Source organism: Chanos chanos, chromosome 4, assembly GCF_902362185.1.
Source record: "Chanos chanos chromosome 4, fChaCha1.1, whole genome shotgun sequence".
Classification (NCBI taxonomy): Eukaryota; Metazoa; Chordata; class Actinopteri; order Gonorynchiformes; family Chanidae; genus Chanos; species Chanos chanos.
Window position 1 is genome coordinate 47,893,536 of NC_044498.1, and position 24,004 is coordinate 47,917,539.

The 24,004-nt window shown below is 44.3% G+C and overlaps 3 protein-coding genes across 6 annotated transcripts in view; all 3 read right to left on the reverse strand.

Moving 5' to 3' along the window:
- The window catches only part of camk2g2 (calcium/calmodulin-dependent protein kinase (CaM kinase) II gamma 2), a 52,640-nt gene extending 44,684 nt beyond the window's left edge, over positions 1-7,956 (reverse strand). For both annotated transcript variants that reach the window (XM_030773026.1, XM_030773025.1), the window contains exons 1-2: positions 7,855-7,956; positions 6,587-6,681 (exon numbers count right to left, since the gene is read on the reverse strand). In XM_030773026.1, the coding sequence (XP_030628886.1) occupies positions 6,587-6,681; positions 7,855-7,919 (160 nt within the window). In that variant the 5' untranslated portion in view covers positions 7,920-7,956. The remainder of the gene's footprint in view (positions 1-6,586; positions 6,682-7,854) is intronic.
- A 5,064-nt stretch (positions 7,957-13,020) lies between these two features.
- LOC115810464 (arylsulfatase I) lies at positions 13,021-15,238 on the reverse strand. Its single transcript, XM_030772396.1, has 3 exons — positions 14,943-15,238; positions 14,366-14,698; positions 13,021-14,124 (listed from the first exon to the last, which is right to left on the reverse strand). Exons 1-3 carry the CDS (start codon positions 15,236-15,238, stop codon positions 13,032-13,034), a joined length of 1,722 nt encoding a protein of 573 aa, XP_030628256.1. The 3' UTR covers positions 13,021-13,031.
- A 3,755-nt stretch (positions 15,239-18,993) lies between these two features.
- The window catches only part of ndst2a (N-deacetylase/N-sulfotransferase (heparan glucosaminyl) 2a), a 77,176-nt gene continuing 72,165 nt past the window's right edge, over positions 18,994-24,004 (reverse strand). For all 3 annotated transcript variants that reach the window (XM_030772996.1, XM_030772997.1, XM_030772998.1), the window contains 7 exons: positions 23,731-23,827; positions 23,502-23,625; positions 23,019-23,193; positions 22,492-22,662; positions 21,176-21,285; positions 20,943-21,045; positions 18,994-20,429 (listed from right to left, as the gene is read on the reverse strand). In XM_030772996.1, the coding sequence (XP_030628856.1) occupies positions 20,304-20,429; positions 20,943-21,045; positions 21,176-21,285; positions 22,492-22,662; positions 23,019-23,193; positions 23,502-23,625; positions 23,731-23,827 (906 nt within the window). In that variant the 3' untranslated portion in view covers positions 18,994-20,303. The remainder of the gene's footprint in view (positions 20,430-20,942; positions 21,046-21,175; positions 21,286-22,491; positions 22,663-23,018; positions 23,194-23,501; positions 23,626-23,730; positions 23,828-24,004) is intronic.

A 24,004-nucleotide genomic window follows, 5' to 3' on the forward strand; every position in this document is an offset into this window, starting at 1 on the left:
AAACGAAACATGTAAAGTAGGATCATAAACTGTCACATGGAATTGCGTCACGTACGATTAACCGCGAAGTCTGATAAGGATGTTGGCGTCAGAGTTCACGGGAAAAACCGCTCTTACATTTCAAAAAAGAACAATGAGGTGTTTAGCTTGATCAAATACTACGCGAAGTCAGTTTACCGAGGAACGTGTGAAGAATCCGCGTTTCTTCCTGACGAAACAGCGGTCTTGACATGCTTGCGAAGGCAATGAAATTCAAGTTAAAGACAATTCAGACAACACTAACAATTCATAAAACAGGCTAATAAACGAAACAGCCAGCCATCCAGATGCTAGCGTTACACATTAAAAGGCTTCAGCGTCTTAACTGCGTTTTTCATTAGGTACTTGAAGGTAAAATGCGTAAAAAGGGTCACAAAACAACTCTGTGTTAAAACGGAATGTACTTTTGATAGGCAGGGATGGTTTGGTGTGTTAATCTTGTATATATGTGTGTGTGCCTGTGAGAGAATAGGCCTAAACTGATGTGAATAATATGCTTTAGACGTTTTGATGACTGATGGTCTCACTTTGTCTGCTCGTGATCAGTGTGATACTATCCAGTTATATGCTTTAAATGTCTGAGAATTCCATAGAGTTAAAACAAAGCAGGTCCCACAAATACCAACTGCAACTGCGTTAAACAGGAGAGAGAGAGAGAGAGCGAGAGAGAGAGAGAGAGACAGAGAGAGAGAGAGAAGGCTTGGTTTGAGCATTACTGCCGGTCTGATCACAGACCACACACCTTCTCCAAACAGCTACTTTGTATGCTTTTCAGGAACGCTGAGCTCAGACATCTCTGAATCTGACAGCAGCAGGGTCTGTAACTCTGCAACATCCATGAGACAGCTTAGGCCGCAAAACACACACACACACGCGCGTGCGCACACACAGACCACTGAAACTGTCACACTCACAGACAGACATACTAATGGAAATACACAACAGCAGTGCAAAGTGTTAGTAGGCCACCAGTGAGAAACTCTACCAAATTACAAACGAGAACAAACACAGTTCATCTGAGTTTGAAAACACATCTTTTTACATCCATTCATTCAGTCTTGACGACACACAGCTCATCCGTTTTAACTGTCCTATCACCAGAGAAAGGAGAACCAATAGGCTATAGGAGTGGAATGTACTCCATTTTATTGAGAGCTAAAGTGACCATTACCATGCCTGATTGCACCTAGTTCTTTCTCATGAACTCATTTAAAAACAAATCAGACACAGAATGACATCAGAGTTCCTTCTAGAGAAGAAAAGGGGGCTCAAGCCTGAGTTGGGGGAAGAAAGAAGTAGATAAATGTATAAATAAAACTTTTGGCTGTCTGCTGAAGTTTGATTTAGACACAGAAGATCACAGTTCACAGACATATTAACTGTTTCATTTCGCCCACGGCGCCGATCCGAGAACAGAATTTTTGCTGTATATTTTGAGTAAATGATCACCGGGCTTATGTTAGGTTGAGTCATCTCGCTTGTGCCCAACACCATGTGTGACAACCATACGTGCGGCATGACACACGTCACACCTCTTTCCAAAACATTGGCTGTTCTGCCGAATGTCAAAGAGAAAACAGAACGACAAATTTACGTTCTGTGTTCATTTCATATATGGAAAAAAACAAAACAAAACCCACATGTAACTGCTGCAGCAGGAAGGTCCATTGTTATGAATAACTGTTTTAAGTGGGTAGCCATCATGGTGAAGTGTTTTGCAAACAAACAGGACGGCTGGCTTGACCGTAGTTTTTGAAATGTACTATGCACATTTAGTAACACACATGCTGACTGCCTCTAACAGGTTTTTATGTCTTTTTGGTTTTGGACGAGTCAGACACAGTTTTAGCTTCCTGGGGAAAATACAAACTTTGTGTTGAGTTGAATCCCGACATCTAATCCCTCTGGAACTGAATGGTAGTTTCCATGTGCTTATCGTAACGCTGACCCGTGAGGGAAACCAACGGGCGAAACCAACGTGCGTGCTACATCTCTGTGCCGACGTTTCCTCGAGCTACGTAACTCAGGATCCTCCACGGCTGTTCCTGTCAGAAGGAAATTCACTCCCTTCATATATGTTACATAAGAGCCACACACAGAGGAAACATAGGGGCCGAACAACATCATCCATTCAGAAAACCTGCAGAAATAAACAACCGTTCAAATTCCACCGCGCTATTCCTGTTTTCTTCTTCGGGTGCCTTCAAAAAAGGAAAACACACGCTCCGCAAAGACATCGCCATGGAATTCCGAATCTATTTAATCAATGGCAGCGAGACATATAGTTGATTTACAGATCTACTGATTCACAAATGAATGCTTTGCTGTGCAATATTCTGCACTGGACTGAGGCCAACGGCCAACATCAAAAGGCCTTCACTGAGCTTCATCGAGCAGTACGCATTCATTCATATCAATGTGTCTCCCAAGCAGCTCATATACATTCATATCCATGTGTCTGACACATCCGAATCCCATTCTGTAGAACACTACACACAACCATCACACAGTGGAATGCATCAGTATCATTCCCATAACAAAGAACAAAGAGAAAAACGCAAGTCTTCTCATCTGAAAGTTTTTTTTTTTCTAATAACTCATTGCTTTAAATTAAGCTAAGAGGGGAAATCCACACACATACCAGCGACACACACATGAATGTGGGCCCAAATACACTCATCACACATATGCATCCCATCCTCTTTTTTCAAATACACAGAAACCACACACACACAGACACACACAGACACACACACACACACTCACTTGGCTTGGGTTCATTAAAAATTCACAGTTTGTTCCATTAAAGATTCACCACAGCAGTGCTGCGACTTTTATCAGGCCGCTGCCAATCGGCCTCCAGCGAGCGAAGCTTTCCTAGGCCCTGATAACACGGCTGTGCCATGATGCACTAGCTGATCTGCAAGACAACAGGGAGAGACAGAGAAAGAAACAGAGAGAGAAAGAGGGACAGAGAGAGAGAAACGAGAGCAGGAGAGAGAGAGAGAGAGAGAGAAAGGGACAGACCGACATGGACAAAGAGGAAATGCGCGGGGGTAGAACAGGAGAGAGAAGGGGGGAGAGAGAGAGAGAGAGAGAGAGAGAGAGAGAGAAAGAGAAGTCCTCGCCCCTATTCCATTTAGAGCCAAGGCAGCCTGTGCGCGTCAATTATTCAGCAGCACGGCTCTGTGTGCCTCCTGACATCATCCAGAGCGCAGCTCTGTGCGGCATCAATACCAAGTGTCTCAGCCACCACCACCAGCAGCAGGAGCTCCCAACCTGAGCACTGACCAACTATCATCCTACTCGAACACCCTAATTCTCAGAGCTTACATCAAACACTGCCCAATGAGCCTCCTTTTTTTTTTTTCGAAAGATGACCACACACACACACAGTGTGTCGGCTCCAAAAACGTATCGGTCCTCAAGAGCAGCTCCACACCACCCAATTACGCCAAGTGCAAACTGAGTGGGAGAGCCCTGAGCTTCGTAAACATTTCTGCGAGCACTGTGGGTGGACCTGTTCTCTGTCACGCACAAGCTATATTTACAAAAGATCAGATAGATCCAATGCAATTATTACCGAGGGCTTTATGCAAAGACGGCGCTGAGGAACGGGGCCCGTGCGTCGCGAGCACACGTCGGGGCGGTGGAAGAAAGGCTCTCCGGGGACCTCGACGAAGACGGCTCTCTGAGAGAGACCGCCGCAGCACGGACTGCTTGGAAGGAAAAGCGTCACGGCCCTCGTCCGCTGGGCTGCCTTTCGCAAAAGTGCGAAGAAAAAGCTGCGTGTTTAACGTTGGACAGCACTACATGTGCACGGATCAAGAGAGCTTGGAGCAGACAGGAGCTGACACCTGTGTCACTGAACGGACTTGCCCGAAGTACGCTAAGCATCGACTGTACCAGCATCCTCCAATCAGTCGGCTTCAATTCTAGTTTACAGTTTGCAAACTGACCACGAACCGGGAGCAAACGTCTTTAAAAAAAAAAAACCCCGGAACTATGTCAAAAATATGAAGTGCATGTTTGGGTTTCACAGCATGGCAGTTTGACCTTTTTTTTTTGAAATGCTGCACACAAGTGAGCTTCTGTTGGCAATCAAAGGACGGTATTTGTCAGACAACAAAATGTACTGTGCATCAGGGACGGATGATTGCGGCTTCTGTTTGTGTAAAACTTATAGTCATGTCCAAATGCTTTCAGCTTTGATTAAGGATATTGGGAGATTTAGGGAGATGGGGCCTTGGCACTTGCATAGGTCCCTAGCAGATGAATAGGGCTGTTGCTTTTTAATTCAGTGCCAGCCAACATGATGAACAGTTTCAAGACACCAGTTGCCAGGTTACTTGACAGGGCCGCCAAACTGTGCAGATCTAATTACCTGTTGTTGTGGGGGTTTTTTTCTTTTCCAAGGATCTTTTAAGTAAATTCTTTGTTTATTGGCCATCTATGGGGACCAGGACACACGCACACAAAAAAAAAAGACTTATTGCGATGAAGCATGCGGCGCTTTGGGTACAGAACAATCGGTCCAACAGGTCTGCCCTTTAAGTGTCTGACAAAACAGTCTCCTCTAAAACACGAGCAAAACAAAGTTTCTGGCCAAATTACAGCAAGGTAACAGGATACACAATAAACACTAGCTTAGGGGATGAGCGTATAGATGAAACAAACAATCTGACTGAGCAGGTTATTAAATAACTGTAATATTGAGACTGGATTGGGATTGTGGCACGGTCCATGGAGTGAATGCTAGAGGGTTGAGTCATTTCTCCTCGAGCTGTGTGGTGAGAAGGTGGGGATGCTGAGGGTGGGGGAGTGGTGTTAGAAAACAGACACGAAACAAACACGAAAAAAATAAACATTCCGTTTCAATCGAATTTCTCTGTGTCAATAACTAAATGAAGACGCCTACGATCAGAATAATAATCTATCTAACCTGCTTGCGAGACGCTTTCCTATTTGTCATTTGAGTTCCAAGGGTACAGAGCCAAACTCTTAAAGAGCCTGGAGACAAATTAATAGTCAATTCTAAAACCAAATAGGGAAAGTGGTAGGTGAAGAGAATAATCTAATTAATATCCATCTCTATCGATGCCGGGAGCAAAACAAGATGCCCCAACTTGATACCCGAGGGGACAGGTATCCGGAGTGTCCACTTTCCAGAAATAGATCCTCAGGCTTTGTTCCTCCCGTGGCGGTAACACTGGCCGACACTCACGTATGCTGTTCTTCCTGACCAAGGGCTTAATTAGCACAGCTGATATTGACACTGAACTGTGACTGGAACAGAACAAAAAAAAAAAAACAACAACAAAACAAACAAAAAAAGGCTTTCTAACTATAGTCCACATCACTACGCACTAGTTGATTTCAGGGATGTGACACAGATGGGTAGAAACACAAATACAAGTAGTACAGGTAGTCTAGGACTACTGTATTATACACAGAGAAGATTAAACCTTAAGTTTATAATGTCATGCAGTCAATGAAATGATTCAAGGTGGCAAAACATCTGCACGACCGGTAGTAGTCGGCTGAAATACAAGCGTGAGCTATCGCTAAAGGTGTGATTATGTTTAAAAGCTCTCTTCATGTCAGAGAGAGAAAAAAAAAAGGAAGCAAAACATTGGCTGATACATACGGTTAGACATTTTGTGACTCACAGCAGATACATCTACAGGGAGATGGAATGCAGATGTGTTACAAAGGTTGCTGGAGTCAGAAATGATATGCAGCCACTTTTTGGACTGCACCAAAAAAACCAAGGGGTGTTCACATACTTAAAAAAAAGGGGGCCAACTCTTCACTGCTGAACAGCACATTTGGCTGCCTCGAATGAGAGTAAATAAACACATCAGACACACACTTACACAAACCACCTCTGCCCCCCCCCCCCCCCCCCCCCCCCCAGTCACCGGGCTGAGGATCTGCGTCTAATGTAGTGACTCTGTACTAGGGATAAAACAGCATGACGCTGCTAAATTAATTTAATAATCCCAAACAAAAAAAGGCCAAAAAAAAAGGTTAAGTCATTGTCGACTCTGTTTAATTTTTCAGGTTTCCATGGCAGGAGTCCTCAGTAAACACAGAGAAAGGACTTCTATGGTAAAAGGCTCTCGTGCGATGATGTGCAGCGGTCGACCGCCGCTTCGACATGCGCTCGGCAACACGCGCACAAGTGACAACGAGACTCTTAAGCAAATTAAGGACACAGACAGCGTGGTCTGGAGGGCAATTCCTCACTGCTTGGGCCAGGATTTGTCGAGTGTCCCTCATAGAGGAAAAGCACTACCTACTGCTGTGTGCAAATGTCTGTGGCTTGGAATATAAGCACGTATATCTTCCTCCCTTTTTTTGGACCATATGATGATTGGAATACTGTACTAGCTATTATTCTGGTTACACTGGAATAAGACATGCAAACATAAACACGAATGAACAGATACTTCATCCAAGTTAGCGGGGGAAAAATAATATATCTGCATACTTTGAGGCTTCAACTTTTAATGTGCAGAGACTCAAGAGAACAGAGCTGCCTTACCTCTAGCTGACAATTTCTTTGTGTTAATAATTTTAGCAGCATATTCCTGGCCGGTGGATTTCTTCACACATCGTCGGACCACGGAAAAGGCACCCCTGTTAGTCAGAAAGAAACAGACAATATGCTTTCACCTGCTGATGCTGACACACGCAATAGTTTACACGTTGGATTTAGAAGTGAACTAAAGGACTGCAGGTATATGGAATTTATGCACATTTCTGCACACACACACACACACACACACACACACACACACACACAATTCAAGGCTAAAACACTGTGAAAGATACAATGCGCTCTCACCCTAACCCAACCCAAAATTATGATTAAGAAATGGAAGCTGATACGTGACGGAGGAAGGGGGCTGTTTAAGGGCCACTGTCATAAAACATAAACAGGAACTGGCTGACTGGTAATGCGTTGGTAACACAGCAGTAATACAAGAGAAGTACGTTGATTCGTCTTCTGTCATATGTGATGAGCAAAAAACCCCCGAAATTCTGGTAATGGTAAAACAATGCGGTACCATAAACATATAGCCTGTATCTACACCTACATCTACATAGTCCCTTACCATTTATTACCTTATTTTCTGTGTTGGGTGCAACGGTTATTAGGAGCTATTCATAACAAACAGCACAAAACAGGCTGTCTACTAACACCGCTGACAAGGCTACGTTGTGACGGTGTGCCAACTGATGCATTACAATGCAAAAAAAAAAGTGACACATTTTTCAGCAGTATGACACAGCTTTCGTTACACAAGTCTGCAGCAAGCCATGCCGTCTTGCGTGGCGATAGGCAAAAAAAGGATATTTGAAAATACAGTGAAAGTTTCAGACGGAGTAAAAGCCGTGGTGATAGATCACCAAACTAAGTCTTTCTGTCAGAGTTTCCATTAGTAATAAATGACCATTCAGTGGATGTTGATTAATGAACATGCCAGACAATAAATTCTTTGGCATGACGAGACATTCAGAGCCTTCTGTAGCGAGCTAGCAAGATGTGCATGCTCAACCGGCGGATAGCTGACTCGATAATAATATAGCATTATTCCAAATACGAGGGCAAAATGTCTCGAACCATTCCGTCTTTCATTAATAAACAGTTGAACGAACAAGAGGCGCTTTTCCGTTAGCTGTTTGCCTTGCCTTTTTGAGAACCAGACCTAATCTGTAGGCTCCTGTCAACCCTCAACTACATACACACAATGAGATACAATTCAGAATGGACAAGGCATGAAAAAATACAACGTTATAGTTGCTTACTTTCCAAGCTCTTCATATAGCTGATATTCGTCTGTGAACCTGGTCGAGGTTACAATTGTAGCCATGTTGAGCGGGGATATCGCCTCTCAATTCGGTGACTGGCTCGCTCAGGTTTCGGGAGGAGATCTCGTACACTCAAAGGAAAAGGGAGATAGCGAGAGAAAGGAAGGGGAGGGGAGGGGAGGGGTGATAGTAGTGGTGTTGGTGGAGGTGGAGAGAAAGCGGCCAGCAACGCGAGATTTTCTCCCTTGTGTCGAGAAAGGAGATGGAAGTCAAGACATGCAGCACGAGAACCGGTGCTGCATTGGCACAGGAACGACCACGGGGAAGCACACCAGCTTGGCCATGAGAAGACCAAATGATGGCGCATGTACCTCTTTCTCTGCAGCCATTTGAATCCCACACCATACAGCATGTAGATGCAAGCTAGCGATTACTGCTTTCGACAGAAGATATTACAATCGATAGAGGCTAACATCGTACAACTAAAATTATGTCCGTAAAAGACGTCAACCTACAATTTTGGATTTTTTTTTTTTTTCAGTGATTTGAAGTCATGCGATCCCAGAACGTAACTTCTGTGAAACTGAAATAAAACCCACCAGTTGATTTATCATCGATCTCTTCCACTGATTTGGTTGCTTTAGCGTGGTAGACTACACCCTTCTTGTTTCCTAACTCTTTTCATATTACACTGGTCGTTTTCCAGCTGAACTATTGTTCCTACCAGTGTAAACAATAGAACCATTATTTTTAATATTGCTCTCTGATTTTGACAGCTGCACGTCTGTTGTTCAGTACAAACCGTTCCTTTTTTGTGTGAGTTCCTATCTATGACATCTGAGGATCCCCAAACTCAGTCGGTGTCTCCTCCGCACTCCACCTCCACTGCAGAGGTACTGACAACAGATCTGCCCCCTGCCTGCCTTAGTGGGCCCAGTGTACACAGTCATATCCCCCTAGACGTCCACAGGCCCACTTAAAAATACCGCTCCACCTTGACGGAATTAAGACCGTGTTCCCTGAGAGGAGAGAAGGGGAGAAAAAAAAGACTCCTACAGTTTTGGTATGTGTTGTCTAATTGGAGGATAGATTGAACTAATTAAACTGTTTTTGTCTTTCCTTCCCCAACTAAACCAAACTATACTGCAGAAGTTTGAGTCGTTTTTGAAGAATGAACATAAATGAGTCATACAATCAAAGCTCTGCATTCTCCTCTTAAGGGGTGCCATAAATGCTTGATGTGTTTGTTCAGAATTACGCTTCACACACAGTGTTTTGTGTATGTGTGTGTGTTTGTGTGTGTCTGTGTATACGTGTTTGTCATGTTGGCGACGTTTGAAATGAGGCTCAGAGACATGTGTGCATGCAATACGCTGTGTTGATGTATGCCAGTTTTGAGGGGAATTCGCATTCCTTTGTGTGCTTGTTTGAAAGACAGTGTGATTGTGTGTGATTGTGTTAATTGTTTCGTGTACAGACTGTGTGTGCCCTAGTTGCAAATGCACACTTTCTTTCATGGCCAGTGTTGTGGAGAGAGAGGCACGGTGATTAGGGAGTGTTTGCTGAGAATACAGGAGTAGTGCATTGCCTCTCGCTGTAATTACAGGGAGGCAGGTTGATATGAAAGCCTAATTAGAGTAGTGCAGAGGTGGCCTTGGATTAATTGCAGCGTTTCTCTGATGTTGCTGTTGGACTGTGTGTCGACCGGTGCTGTGCAGGGTTGAGAGGTGGGAGGTAACAGTGGGTTGTCAGAGTGTAGGCAGACACATGCTGGTGTGGGCTGCACCATGCTCCAGTCCCTATTCTGCATGTGATGGGCGAAATGGAGTCTCTATTAGAATGAAGGACGACTGACCGAAACTTCAGATGTATTCGGGGTTTTTTTTTGTTTCGTTTTTTTTTTTTTTTGTCTTGAATCAGTACTTTTATCCACGGTACCGTGTATCGTCTCCTGAAATAATAATGAGTATTTCTGCGATTTTAAGTGTGTATCCTCTATAGGGTTTATGTAGTGACAGTAAAGGTTATATATTTAGCAGTCTGAAAGTAAAGTGAGCGCCTCACATCTACAGTGTGCTGGTAGGTGCAGTTTCCCCCAAAAGAAGCCCCTGTCCCTAGCATAACTTACATGATTGACTATATATATAGCTGTGTTCATATTACGTTACAGATGAAAAAGAATAGCTGTACCTTTGTGGGCAGAACATGTGCATTATCTTATTGACTCAGAAAATTCACCTTATGAAACTATCCCGATGTCTTTTTTTTCTCTTCCCCAAAGCTAAGCTCTCCCTTAGTCATAGTTCATTTCAGTTGCAAACCAGGTTTAGCTTTCAGCCATCAACGAAAAACAGCTAAAAGTACCAAGCACATCTCTTCCTGTTTGGGTTCTTACTTTGCCATCACATTAATTTGCGTTATTTATCTGTGCAGCATGGCTGCTTTTAGAGGTCCAATTTTACATATAATACATCTTACTCTATTGCATTAAGACAAGCTACTCAAGTTAAGTGCCAAGCTCCAAAGCCTTTAGATGACTCATGTGATATGGGCCAGTCAGTCAGTCAGTCAGGCTTATGTTTTTTAAACTGGAATGATGGAGAGGACTGGAGACATCGAGAAGCTCCTGAGCCTCCAAAACTGGGTTTCGTATCAGCTTTGGCTCATAGATAAACTAAAGGCAACTAGCACTGAGAAGTGTTTTTTTTTATTTTTTTTATTTCTGTATTGCTAATTAACCAGGTCTTATCACAGGTTCTGTCAGTAAAGAGGAAGAGCAGCTATTATGATGAAATATCTGTATGGTGACCAGGCAAACAAATTACTGAAATTTCACTCACTCCCACTCTCATTGTGACCTGAAGTGACGCGTAAAAATGGAACATGGCCCTTTTTAAAATTTCTTATCCACAAGGCTCTGTGTGTATTTGTCATCCTTTTTATAATCAGAAATATCTTAGTGTCACAGGGGTTGACAAGACTGCAGTAAGTCACAAGGAACTGTGCGACAGCTTCAAGGGCCTTCGATTATAAACATTTTATTGACTTGCTGGCTTCAGTCATACAATTCTTTGAAAGACACACACGGTATTAGAGAACAGATAACAGGAATTGCCCGGATTAAATGACTGATCCCTTTCAAGGACTGCCAACTGAGGGTGTTTGATCAAATAATCAGAACCATTCCTAGTCAGTGACTAGGAACGTCTGTTTTCGGCATGTTCCCATACTGTCTGCACACATGTTGTTACCCATTACCCTAACTTTGGGGCCATGGTCTCTCTCTCTCTCTCTCCAAACAAACAGACTTTCTATTCTGTGTTTGAAAGTAACATTGAACCCTTAACCCTGTTGGGCTGGTCCTTTACAGCTCTTTTCCTTTTGAAGTTGTTTGTATGCTGCAGTCAAGAGTTAGGACAGTGGGGTTGGTTTCCTCTTGGCCAATCTCGAGTACACGTCACACAAACAGTTCATAGTTTATGGCTGTGTAATTATATTGTTCTCCTTCAGGACTGGTTTGTCACTGCGCGCTGCGTCTTCTCCTGTCACTCAGGGCACTTGCGGCTTTTGTTTTCCAGGCACATGCTGACACGACTGACTCAAGAATCCTAAAATGAATGACTCTGTAATGTGCTTATCTTTCGTTTTTGCTTCCTTGGGTGTTTTTTTGTTGTTGTTGTTTTTTTTCTTTGCCCTTGAGTTTGTTTCATGAAACAGACTGAGTCTCTGCACTTAAACGTATTTGGAAAACGTCGCATCTGTGTCAGAGAGAATGTGTAAGAGATCTCCGTAAAAACTGCACAGAACAATATGAACACAACTAAATATAGCATGACTGTATGTGTGTGTGTGTGTGTGTGTGTGTGTAGAAACTGATGCATATTGTGTGAGCAGTTTAGAAGTCGAAGCCGAGTGTGAACGTTTCAAGGGTTTAATAGTCACAAAGCCTCCTCCTTACCCATGGGATGTCCTCCTCCTCCTCCTCCTCCAATGCCTCCTCTTTCTCCTCCTAATTCTGTTTATATAACTCTAAATATCACATCTTTGGCTCAAAAACTCATTTGCCTTTTTTTTTTTAACTTCTGAATTGACCTGACCTCCTAATCCACCTGCAAAGAGTGAAGACTAAGAGAATTCTAAGAACAGATAGTGACATTAAAAAAAAAAAATACAGAAAAGGAAGAAGAAGAACAGTGTGGAATTACCTTTTTTTTTTTTGCACGAGTTTAGCTGAGGCAGGTCACAATAGCACAGAACACGTAGAGAGCAAAAGCAAGAGAGAATGATTTGGAATTGGAGGAGGTGTGGAGGCACATAAGGGGAAGCTTAGGGGTGATAAAACAGGGAATGTGAGTGAGAATGTCAGAATTAATACAGGAGATTATTACAAAAGGGCCGCGGAGAAAAGGTCAGCACCATAGCAGTGTTTGTTTCAGATCCAACAGAAAAAAAAAAAAAAAAACTGTGACCATTTACTTTTGCTTTGGTTTCATCCGAGAGAACTTACACAAAACAGCAAATTTCTTCACTCGGTGCCGTCAGACTTGCGGTCTGCTGGCTCTGCAGCTCTGCCAATGGGGCCTTTATAATCTGGAATGCTCCAGCCTGTTCTGCATTTACAGTAAACGTTCCTGGTTTTAATACTAAACAGTCCGTTTGGCATTGTTTATCGACAACGATATGAGCTGCATTTTCAGTCACAGTCATCTTCAAAATGGAACACTTAAAAGAAACAAAAATATTTTAAAAAAAATGTAAAAAAAAACATAAAAGAAAACAAGATACTGCAATCACCAAATGAGTTCATCTTTTGCTGCGCAATAACCATATTGCGCCAAGAGATGCTATGAAGAAAAAAAAAAAAAGAAAAAAAAAAAAGGATGTAAGAGGAACTCTTCAAAAAGGGTGAGGATAATTGCATCATCATGAGCAAAAAGAGAAAAACATCTTTTTGGCCCTTCTAATGTCATCCTGAGGGTGTCCTTCAACTAATGGGAGAATGAGCCATCAGCACACACACAACACTAACCATCCACTGTTTGCCAATCGCACAGACTGCCCTTCATGGACGGCTGGAGGAGAGAGGCATTGGGCAAGCAGAAGAGCACATAATGAGGACGCGCATTTTTTTTTTTTATCTCTCTCTTGCGTGCCCTATCCATCACCCCCTCTGATCAGAAAAACAGGGTGGACCTCTGCAGACGGGAGCCCACCCTTTTGAACAGCGCTCTGAGTTTGCAGACTTTGCACAGTTTGAGCCGAACTTTCACGTAGCTGCTCTCATTTTCTCTGTCGTCCCCTTTCCCCTCTCCAAAATCCTGCCCTAGCCAAGGCGTCCACACCCCTCCATGGAGCTGAGGATCCGCCATGGGATCGTCAGGAGGGTTCAGAGGAGGCACGGCGGTCCTGTTGTACTCTGCTATACGCGTCAGCAGTAGTTTCACCACTTCCGGCCGTGCGTCCGCCAAATCGCGTCTTTCGTAGGGGTCTTCGGTGATATTGAACAGCCATACCGACTTTCCTCTCTGGTCCCGCCTCTTTTCCATACCTTTCCACAGCTGTGGCCCCCCAGGATGTGTCTGTGGTGGAAACCAGTCTCCGTCCCCTACGTTCCCAGTCAGCAGCTTCCAGTCGCCTGCCCGGATAGCCGCGCGCACTCCGGTGTCCCAAATTCCAAATCCATTGAGCATTAGAAGCTTGGGGTCAACTTCGCTGACGTGGCGTGATACCGGGTCGATGTTTAAGAGAATCTCGGTGCGAGGACCAGGCAAACCTTTGCTTACGGCATCCCACACATTATGGCCGTCTAGGCGATGCGGATCCGGCTCAGGGGAACCGGCTAGCGACAGTAGGGTGGGGTACCAGTCCGAGACGTGTATCAAAGCCTTGCTTACCGTCCCTGTCCTCTTTAAGAGTGGGCTGTGGACGAAACCCACCGCTCTCACGCCGCCTTCCCAGTAAGAGCCCTTTCCTCCACGCAAGGGCCAGTTGCAGCCCCCTGATAGGGGTTGCCCCCCATTATCCGAGGAGTAGATGAGGACGGAATTCTGATAGAGGCCTTGTTCCTTCAGTTCTTGCACAATGTCCCCCACTGCTTGGTCTACTCCACTCACCATAGCGGCATAGTGGCGGCGGGGCAAGTTGTCCAAGGCGCTGTAGCGCCTCAGAAGGTGTGCGGGAGCCTGCAAGGGGGTATGTACTGCCTGGAGGGCCACGTACAAAAATAAGGGCTTCCAACGGCGGTGGGTTCTCAAGATTTCCTTCACTCTAAAGGAACAGGAAATTAGGCGTGTTAAAATTAGACTTGCAACATCTTACCTCAGGCATGCCAAACAAGTTTAAACTTTTAACTTTGTTTTCATCTGCGGCGCACACATTTATGTGAACTCAACTTAGAAAAATCTAAGAAAAAGAAATATACAGAACAGAATTTTTCTTTTTCTGATGGATGCAGGAGGTTGGTCGGTTGGTGTCACCACACTAAACAGCTGTATGTACATTTTCTCACCTCTCTGTGTATAGAAGCGTAGAGTAGTTTCCACTGAGCTCCCAGGCTGGACGGTCTCCGTCGTGCAAGTCGAATCCGCAAGCCTCTATGCCATCACAGCTCTGGAAGTTGAAATGGTCGCCGCTGCCCGTCAGGGAGCCCAGAAAAGTCTGGAAACCGCGGCCGGTGGGTAAACAGTTTGGACGACAGAAACCCAGGTGCCATTTACCCACCATATGGGTGCTGTAGCCGGCCTGTAGAAGCCTCTCGGGTAGCGTCGGCATGTCAGGTGGGAGGCAGAGGGGCTGGCGTGAACGGATGATGGAGTGTTGCAGACCTGTGTGAATCTGGTACCTGAGGGATCGCAAGACGAACACTCAGCTGTGCACTGTGCTGTACTGCACGATAAAGAAAAGTAGGATGTGAACGCTACATTTTGGAAAAACTTGTCCTAGCAGATACTGTTTTTTTTTTACGTGTCCATATCGTATATCAACTCTCTGTCTTGCTCCTGAATATTTAGCTTGGGAAAACTTTAGCTTGGGAGCTACTACAATAATTTTTTATTAAAGAGCTGCTGTAAGAGAATAGCACTCACAGTCCAGTCATGAGCTGGCTACGAGAGGGAGAACAGATGGGCTGGACATAGTAGTTCTCCAGCTTCACCCCCTCTCCTGCCAGCTGGTCCAAGTTGGGTGTGTGGATATCAGAACCATGGTAGCCAACATCGCTGTAGCCCTGGTCATCGACCATGACGAAGATGAGATGTGGAGGACTTTTACCGTTGCCAGGTGACACCTTGGTCCCCCTCCCCAGATGTAGATAAGACAAGCAACCCAGAAGTACCACACTTAGCACGGGCAAGCCCAAGATCCTGGCACGACTCATGACCATCGAGTGGTCCAGTCTGTCTCTGACAAGTTCTTAAAGTGTTCTTGCTACCTTATTACACAACCAAACTATACGAATGGAGGTCGTGTGATGGTATCTGCTCACCTGTCCTGAAAGCAAGAAGAGCAAGCTGGTCATGAAACAGTCCATTAAGAACAATTAAGAAACAATCTGTCCCACCGCACTCGGTTTTTTTAATCCCGTTTCCATGAGAACCAGAGAGTGATCCAGGTTACGTCTGTCCTCCCTGTGCTGCTCGCTTGTTCTACCTTTTCTCTGTAGCTGTGTGTGAAGAAATGAATATCAGCATTACAGACATCCAGGTACAGACAGCTTTTTCCTAACAGTACTATGTCAAATTCCTCCACCCCTACAGGCATCGCAAGAGACAGCCAAGTACAGCAGAGAGCAAACTGTCAGACACACACCACACACACATACACATATGCCTTCTGTCTCTCTCCCTGTCTCTCTCTTTCTCGCTTTCTCTCTACCCAGAGAACTTGTGGAAGATTTCATATGTCACTGTCGCGCAGAACACACACAGTGTAATGCTTTATTGCTGGTACAGTGGCCATCATTGGGTCTACAGTTACACAGATATATGTGACCATATATCAGAATACAGTATATTCTATGTGGACAGATATATAGATATATATATATAGCTAATGTATACTGCTAACTGCAACAGTACATGGCAGAGATGTTAGTGACATGATTGCGTGAGAAGAATACAGCAGAAGGAATTTAAACAGCAGTGAACTGAAGAAAAGAAAAACTGCTTTTGTGCTACATTCATTACATCACACAGACGTTTGAAACTGACCTACTTGCTAACATATACTATTCGCTCTTAGTTTAGAGTTGTACGTGTTCATGTGCCAAAACATGTACTTGAGCTAAGGCAATATTGTTGACACCATCTGACAAAAAGGTGTATAACACAGGGACAGAAAAGTCTTTGCTGGTCCTCCGTATCACAGACCAGCTGACAAAACCCAGAATTATCTCATCTGAAATCAGTCTGAGCGAGATCATACATTATGTGCGTCAGTTGCGGAAAAACGAATCGTATAAGACACTGAACACTGAAATCATCTCATCTGACAGACCTTCACCTTAGCATTCCACTCTGTAAAGGGCAGGAACATAACAGTAAGTGTACTCAAAAGAAACCTGGACTCATGTTTAGAAAACCATGTCTAACAGCACTACTGTTCCTTCCAGTAAGACAAAACAGAAGCTGGTAAAACTGAACTCTACTGCTCCCCCCTTGTATAACGAAACAAGATCTGCTGCACACACACACACACACGCACACACTCAGAAAGAGGCCAAATAGTATTAATCATCGTCGTGGCATAAAGCACTTTGAGCAACAGCAGGGAAAAAAAAACAAACAAAAAAAAAATACATTTAAGTGGAATACCCATAACAGTGAACCGTCGTGGCACTAATAACACCACATGGATGGAGACTACGGGACGTGTAAATCCACACTCCCGGAGAAAGCGGTGAAATTCGAGTCCTCCTTCTCTCCACTCCTATGTGAAGAGAAAGTGCCACACATCCTGTACGAGAGAGAGAGGCCCACCGAGGGGCCATCGACCTGATCTCAGGTTCGCGCCGCGAGCGAGCACTCTCTCTCTCTCTCTCTCTCTCTCTCTCCCATGGAGCTGAGAGGAAATCAATGCGACAGAAATGAGTCCATTTCCTACATTAGGCCAAAGCCAACGACAATTTCACCTAGTGGGAAATTTCACAGCCATTTTAAAGCCGACAGCCGAAAACGAAAAGAGGGAGGGAGGGGGTGAAAAACAGGGGAAATAAAGAGAGAGAGAGGGCGATTAGAAGGGAGGGGAGACGGGAATACAAACAGACAAACGTGCTCGAAATGAGCAGTCTTGGGTTTTTTTTTTTCTTCGCCGTGCACAAGAGGCCTATCACTTGTGATCGGTGCTTCAGAGGAGGCAAGAGGCTGTGGTGGAGAATGGAGAATGGAGATGGAGATGGGGGGGTTGTGGGAGAAAGTGAAGCTAATTGTAAGTGACAGGCCTTTTCACCGAAGGGTCTGAAAAAGCCAGCATACAGTGATAGCACATGGTGTGGCTCATTCCTTTTCCCCAGGTACGAAAGATGCGAACAACAGAACCATCAAAAGACGCATCACAGTGGAAGAGCACCAAACCCCCCCCCCCCCCCCCCCCCAAAAAAAAACCCCACATTACATGCGTGCAGTGACATGAATCTGAGTAATAAACTTCAGCAAAGATAACAACAGGCGTTGAGAGTGTATGTAATGTGGTTGAAATATGACCGTGATATACTCCAAATCATGAGAACGAATTTCAAGAGGTCGCATTCATTCATTGAGGCCAGCGATAATTCGCCTGAGGTCTTGACAATGACCGTAGATAATGTGACAGTTTCCAGGAGCCTGTCCAGTGGAAGCCAATGAAGACAGCAGCCGACAGCAATATATTTTCATCCCCCACCGAGAGTTTACTTTGCTATAGTTGCCTGCATCTGGGTAACTGTGGACCTACTCATGGCCAGAAGCCCAAGCGATAAAGCACTACAGTGTATGTTCTGCATGCTACAAACACATGAGAAAGTGTGTGAAAGTGTGACAGAGGGTGAGTGAGGTTGTTTGTGTGTGTGTATGAGAGAGAGAGAGAGAGAGGGAGAGACAATGATTGGTACTGAAGGAAATTATTCAAGACAGGACAAGATGGGTCGATGACAAAATGATATCAAAGAGGATTTACATTGTAAAAATAAAACAATATGGTTTGAACTTTAACCAGTTCTGACACTTGAGCACTTGATCGAGGGAAATAATATGTAAGTTACAGGTAGTGCTATCACCATATGACACTACATTAAAGTACGAAGGTCAAAGGTGCATCTAGTGCCATAGTCATCTCATTAGGCATGTGGTCTTTCTTGGAGGCAGTCTCTTAGCCATGAAAAAACTTGATAGATGTTGTAGACTGATTTGTACATTAGATTTCAACTGTCCTGGCAGTGTAGCTTGTAGGGAATGTTTTGTAGTCGTTTCGTGAAGATATAGCACCACCATGTGGATGAGATGGGCAAAGCAGTAAGACTTGGACTTGATTTTTTTTTTTTTTTTAATATCACATTGCAGTTCCCCTTCACAGTCATGAATAAGGTGTTAACACTAAAACAGAATGCAATAAATCATATCTTTTCATATCACCGTGGCTGTCATATTGAGAAAAACACGTTACCCATCAGTCAGCATATCCTGAGATTAGTCTCTCTGTCTCTCTAACTAAATGTTTTGATGATGTGCTGATTCTGAGTGTTGATATTACATTATCTAAACAGGAATGGAGAAAACCACAACTTCAACCATACCTAGAGAAAAAAAAACAAAACATCACACTCCTTATACTCCTAATATAAACACAGCATGACAGTCACTGGTGAAAAGCTCTTGGTTGATTTGACGTCGGGGAGAGACTGAGTCGACGTTTTAATGTTTGAGCGTTATGGAGGAGGACTGGAAGATTCTCAAGGAGGTTTCATTTTGTGAATGGTGCACTTAATCCTTTTTTGTTTTAAGTTTTGGAAAAGCTTATATATTTGAAATATACCGAAGATGTCTGATCTGGCCCTTTAGGTATGAACCAAAAAGAAAAGAAAAATCCTTACCTTTTGACCGAAAGAAACACCACGTAAAATCATTTGTGGAGGGAATAAAACAACACAGAAACCAGACAACAGGGAGCACGTCATACCTCTCTAAGTGTTTTTTATTAGAGATGATATAGCGTTGGCCATATTTTTAAAAGAATTTTTACAAAATAAACAAAACAAACAAAAACAAAAACAAAAAACAAAAACAAAAAACAAAAAACAAAAAGAAAAAGAAAAAGACAGCTGCACGTGCTCTGTAGGACAGTCCACAGGCTCAGATGTGCAGCCCCTCTCCTCGCTCTGCTGCCCACAGTAAACCTGCCTCCAAACCCAAGCCTCTGATTTCAAAACACTCGACGTCTGGAGTTTTGACAGTTTTTTTTTTTAGAAGCGCACGTTCACAGTTAAGTATGGGTAATCAACCTGTTAAAAATACCAAATTTTAAGACACTTGTGTGGGGACACTTTTTGTTAACATTAAGTGGGACGATAGACTGAAAAAGATTGGCCCTATCCTTATTCCTTATTCGCCTTGCATATTTTTCCCTAAACTCACTCACTCACACTCTCTCTCTCACTCTCGTTCCTTTATTCCTGGGTCTTGTCGTGTGTAGAGAGGAGAGGGGCTTCAGCAGTCTGGGGTCCTCAATACAATCCTACCCAACAGGCCTCTGCTGTCCTGTACACCAACGCTGTCTACATCAGTCCATGTCCACCCATTACCCCGACCCAAAATATACAATGCTTTAAAATGTACAATGTTTTACAATCATTCCTCTTGAGAGATGAGTGAGCCGCACGCACACACATACACACTCACACACAGACACAGACACACACACACACGCACGCAAGCACGCACCCACGCATATGTTTGTGTGTGTGTGTATATATGAACACACTCATGTTCTCAGTTCATTCATGCTGTCCAAGCATGTAGTGTAGTCCTTTATGAGCAAGTCCTCATTGACTGGCCTGGGTTACAAGGCAAAAGGTGGCGGGAGGTGAAAACTACATTTCCCATCAGCCCTTCCCCCCCCCCCCCCCCCCCCCCCACCCTACACCTACACTCCCACCTCCCGCCATCACCGGACGCCCAGCTTTGTCACTTTCTGAAGTTGTGTCCTGACCAGTAAGAGTGGGTTCTTGTGCAAGAGCAGAGAGGTTTGATTTTGGTAGTCCACCGAGTCCTCCACAGGAGCAGCTATATGCGCCCTCTCATTCGTCGTTATTGTGGTAAGTGTTGAGAGGAAGGGGTTTTCTGTCCCGAGGCTCTCCTCCAATCCCCCGCGTTTCCTCTGTACTGACTGCGGCACTACAGGGGAAGGACCCGCCGTGTCCCTCCCATGCGGCCAAAGGGTCCAGTAGCAGCGGATGGGCAGGTGGACACTAGGGGCCCTCAGCTCCAGCTACTGCTCTGGAGCTCCTCTCTGAGCCAGGTGGGCAGCGCCTGACCCAGGCGGTTCAGCAGCCGCAGCAGCTCCAGGTTGTGCTCCCGGTAGTACTCCGTCAGGAAGGCACGCGTCTGAGAACAAGCAAAGCCAAAATTAAAAAAAGAAAACTCCGTCACACGCCGCACAAACACGTGTAATTGATTTTAACAATCCAAAATAAATAAATAAATAAATCAATTATAAGCACAAATTCTCTTATGAGGTTTTGCCTATGTATTTGCTCCCTATCCGTGTATGAACTGAACTGCACAACTTCGGTTAAAAAACTATAGAGGTCACTGAAGTTTAGTTTTTTGCTAAACAAAAACAACATTTGTAGGTTAATGATGAGCAAGCAGACAAACAGAGGAGAGCTGAGAGATCCGTTTATGGCTGACCACATCACATTCACACCCATCTGACTCAAGGCATCCCCCTGAGACAGACAACACAGTGTCAAGCTGCCCTTGCCTTGGGGGGCAGGGGGGGGCAGCACTGGACAAAAGGGTGGGGGTGTAGGGAATGGAACAGACAGAGAGAGAGAGAGAGAGAGAGAGAGGGAGAGAAAGATTGAGAAGCTGCGATAGAGAGATGTCATATGCTACCTCAGGGGTCATCTCTGGATATTTTCTGCCTTTGCTTTTCCCCAGACACTTGGGACGTCCTCCGTCCATTCTCTGGCACCAGAACCCTTTAGTCTCGTCGAACCTGCAAATGAGTGAGAAGAGAAAGGTTTCGCACGGAGATACACGCACAGGCCGCCAAGCCGCCGCGTGCCAAATCCTGTTTATATAACTAATGGAAAAGGTTACGTGTTAGCGAGCACAGGGTGACCTACATGAGCGCCTGTGTGTAGTTGAAGATAGGGGTGACCCCCAGGAACCTCTGGATTCCCTCCATCACCAGAGCTGGGTTAGAGCGCAGCAGAGCTCCATCTACAATATGCAGCTGGAAGCAGACGAGCCACAAATCAATTCCAATTCATCAAAAGCACTTAAAAGATAATGGGCCGCTCACTTAATGCCATTTATCAATATATTTCCGCTGTGACAAGATATCTTCAAATCAACAGCTGAATTACATGACTTTCGGAAGCAATATGAGATGTGGCAGATTTTGAGATTGTGGAGGATGTAGAGCAGTAGGTCAGAGGCTTCTGAAGAAGCAGGAAGCCTGAAACATTGGTGTGAAATGAAGAAACCAAAATGGTGTGATGGGGTGGTCTGAAACATTGTCTCCACACATACAGATGGGTTTACGCTTGGAGAAAGACCAAAGGAAGCCTTCAAACATCACGTCCTGCTCCTAGCTCAATAACGTGGTGTTGGGATCCCTGTACACAGGTATGAGCAGATATCTTACAGATTATTGGTAATCAGTTATTGAGGCTCGGTTGCTATGACTCTTCAGACACAGAACTCTGCCCAATGAATATGTAGCCATTTAAGACAAACAGGCACACACTATGATACTGTTTCTCAATCCTGCTCAAGGCAAAACTCAGCGCTGCATATTTTAGATCTCTCCCTGTTCTCACCACACCTGCTTTAAGTAACACACACCTGCCTCCGCTAATGAAGGCCTGGCCAATTAGCGGAGGCAGGTGTGTTGGGGCAGGGACTCTTATGGTGTGCTGAACTGTAAGGTCTCCAGGAACAGGACTGGGAACACTACCCTATTGTGTGAACACTGGTTCCTCAAGACGCTCGCACGTTATGAGACAATGACGCCTCTGTGCACACTGTTAAACAGACTCGAAAACAAGAACAGTCTCATTCACACCAGAAAAAAAAAAAAAAAAAAAAAAAGTCAGACACCTTTGATACACTCCCCAGTTACCATATCCACCTCATTTAAGGGGAAATTCTGTGACATTCCAACTACTTCAGCTCAATAAGATCTGAAGACCTTCCTAATTGAGGCAGGGATCAGATGAGAAACGCTTAACGTCTACAGCAATATTCCAAGAAAGATCAAAGTTCTTCTAATGAAAAAAGGATGGTTCAACTCCATATTAAATATTCATATATTATTTGCTGTTTCTCATTAGTTTGTCTGCTCTCTTTTAATATGCCCCGTGTGCTGTATACTTTGAAGCGTAAAAGGCTCATTAGTGCTACATGAGCCAAGCGATGAATGGGGTTGGATCACTACCTGTCTGGGTTGGTAGTGTAGTAGCCAGTGCTCCAGGTGTGTGGCATAGGCTCCCGGTTTAAGGCAGCGGTTCTGCAGGTTGAGGAGCTCTTTGGAGGCAGAAGGTCCTGCTGTCACTACCTGGTGGAAGGTGTGGTTTATAGCAGCAGGATCCTGGTGAGCTCGCTGATGCTGCAAACATAAGTAAAAGCTTAAAGTCACGTCACTGTTTTAAGTGGTCGGGGATATTAATGAACAGCGACTTTCAGAAAGAGTTATGTATGAGTAGCACGGTCTTCCACACAATAGCAAGTTAACTTTTGGTGTGGTTCACCTGTTGCTAACACATCCAAAACTTCCAAATAGTTTTCAGGGATATCTATGGAACTTTTTTTTTTTTTTTTGAAGCACACACGATCCACAAATCTGAGCAAGTCTGGACACTCGGAGAATAAACAGTTTGTCCTCCTCTGTCATTTTGTACTGGCCTGTTCTAACTGACAGCCTGTCAGACCTAATCAAAAGGCAAAACGGGGGACACACTGTACCTGGTACCAGGAGTAGGCTCTGTCAGCTGGGTTGATAAGCACCGCTATGATTTTGGCTCTGGGCAGCAAAGCGGCAGCTCTCTTGGGCGTCACCTCCGTGTCAAAGTAGTTGGCACTCTTCTCAAACATGAAGTCTGTGCTGACGTTCGATGGGAAAGGGAAGAAGTCCATGTACCTGTGGTGAGAGAACAAACAATCAATGACCTTTGTTGCATAAGAAAGAAAGAAAGAAAGAAAGAAAGAAAGAAACCACAGCTCCAAGAACAATATGTTGTAAGAGACAGTAAGCCTCGTGGTGGATTTCAGTGGGCCATTAGTCTTTCTAAACATTCTGTCGTTGGATACTATAAAGCAATATGTTAAACACATGCCATTAGGGGGAAGCAAAATGTATCAATGGCCACAGATTAATGAGCTAGAGAAAGCGCTAGAAAGATCAGGATCGACTAATCAGGTGGAGAGTGCTACTGAGAGGTACTTTACCAGTCAATGCCGTTGTGATAGTTGGGGCCATTGAAGAACTGGATCTCCTCAAAGGTGACTGGGCTGGGGAAGTTGCTCGTGATGGCAGGATGGAGGGTTAGAAAAGAGTGCAATGCTGTGGTACCTGGGAAGGGGTGACAGAGCATTTAGTATCAGCGCGTTACGTATTGTTTGTGTCTCAAACATTTATCATATCAGTAACCTTACATTTCATTTAACCTAACCTTACCCGTCTTCTGTGGCCCAATGACCAGGAATTTGGGCAGCCGATCGCAGGTCTTCTCCTTAGACCAGATGTCTTTATGTCTCTTATCATGACATGGGTTCTGAAAAAAAAAAAAAAAAAAAATATATATATATATATATATATATATATATACATATATGTATGTATGTATGTATGTATATATTCCCCCCAACACTTAGCTTAAGTCAAAGATGAATAAGCAGGGACTCACATTTCCCCCCTGTATATTACTTACAGATAAGCATACATATTTAAA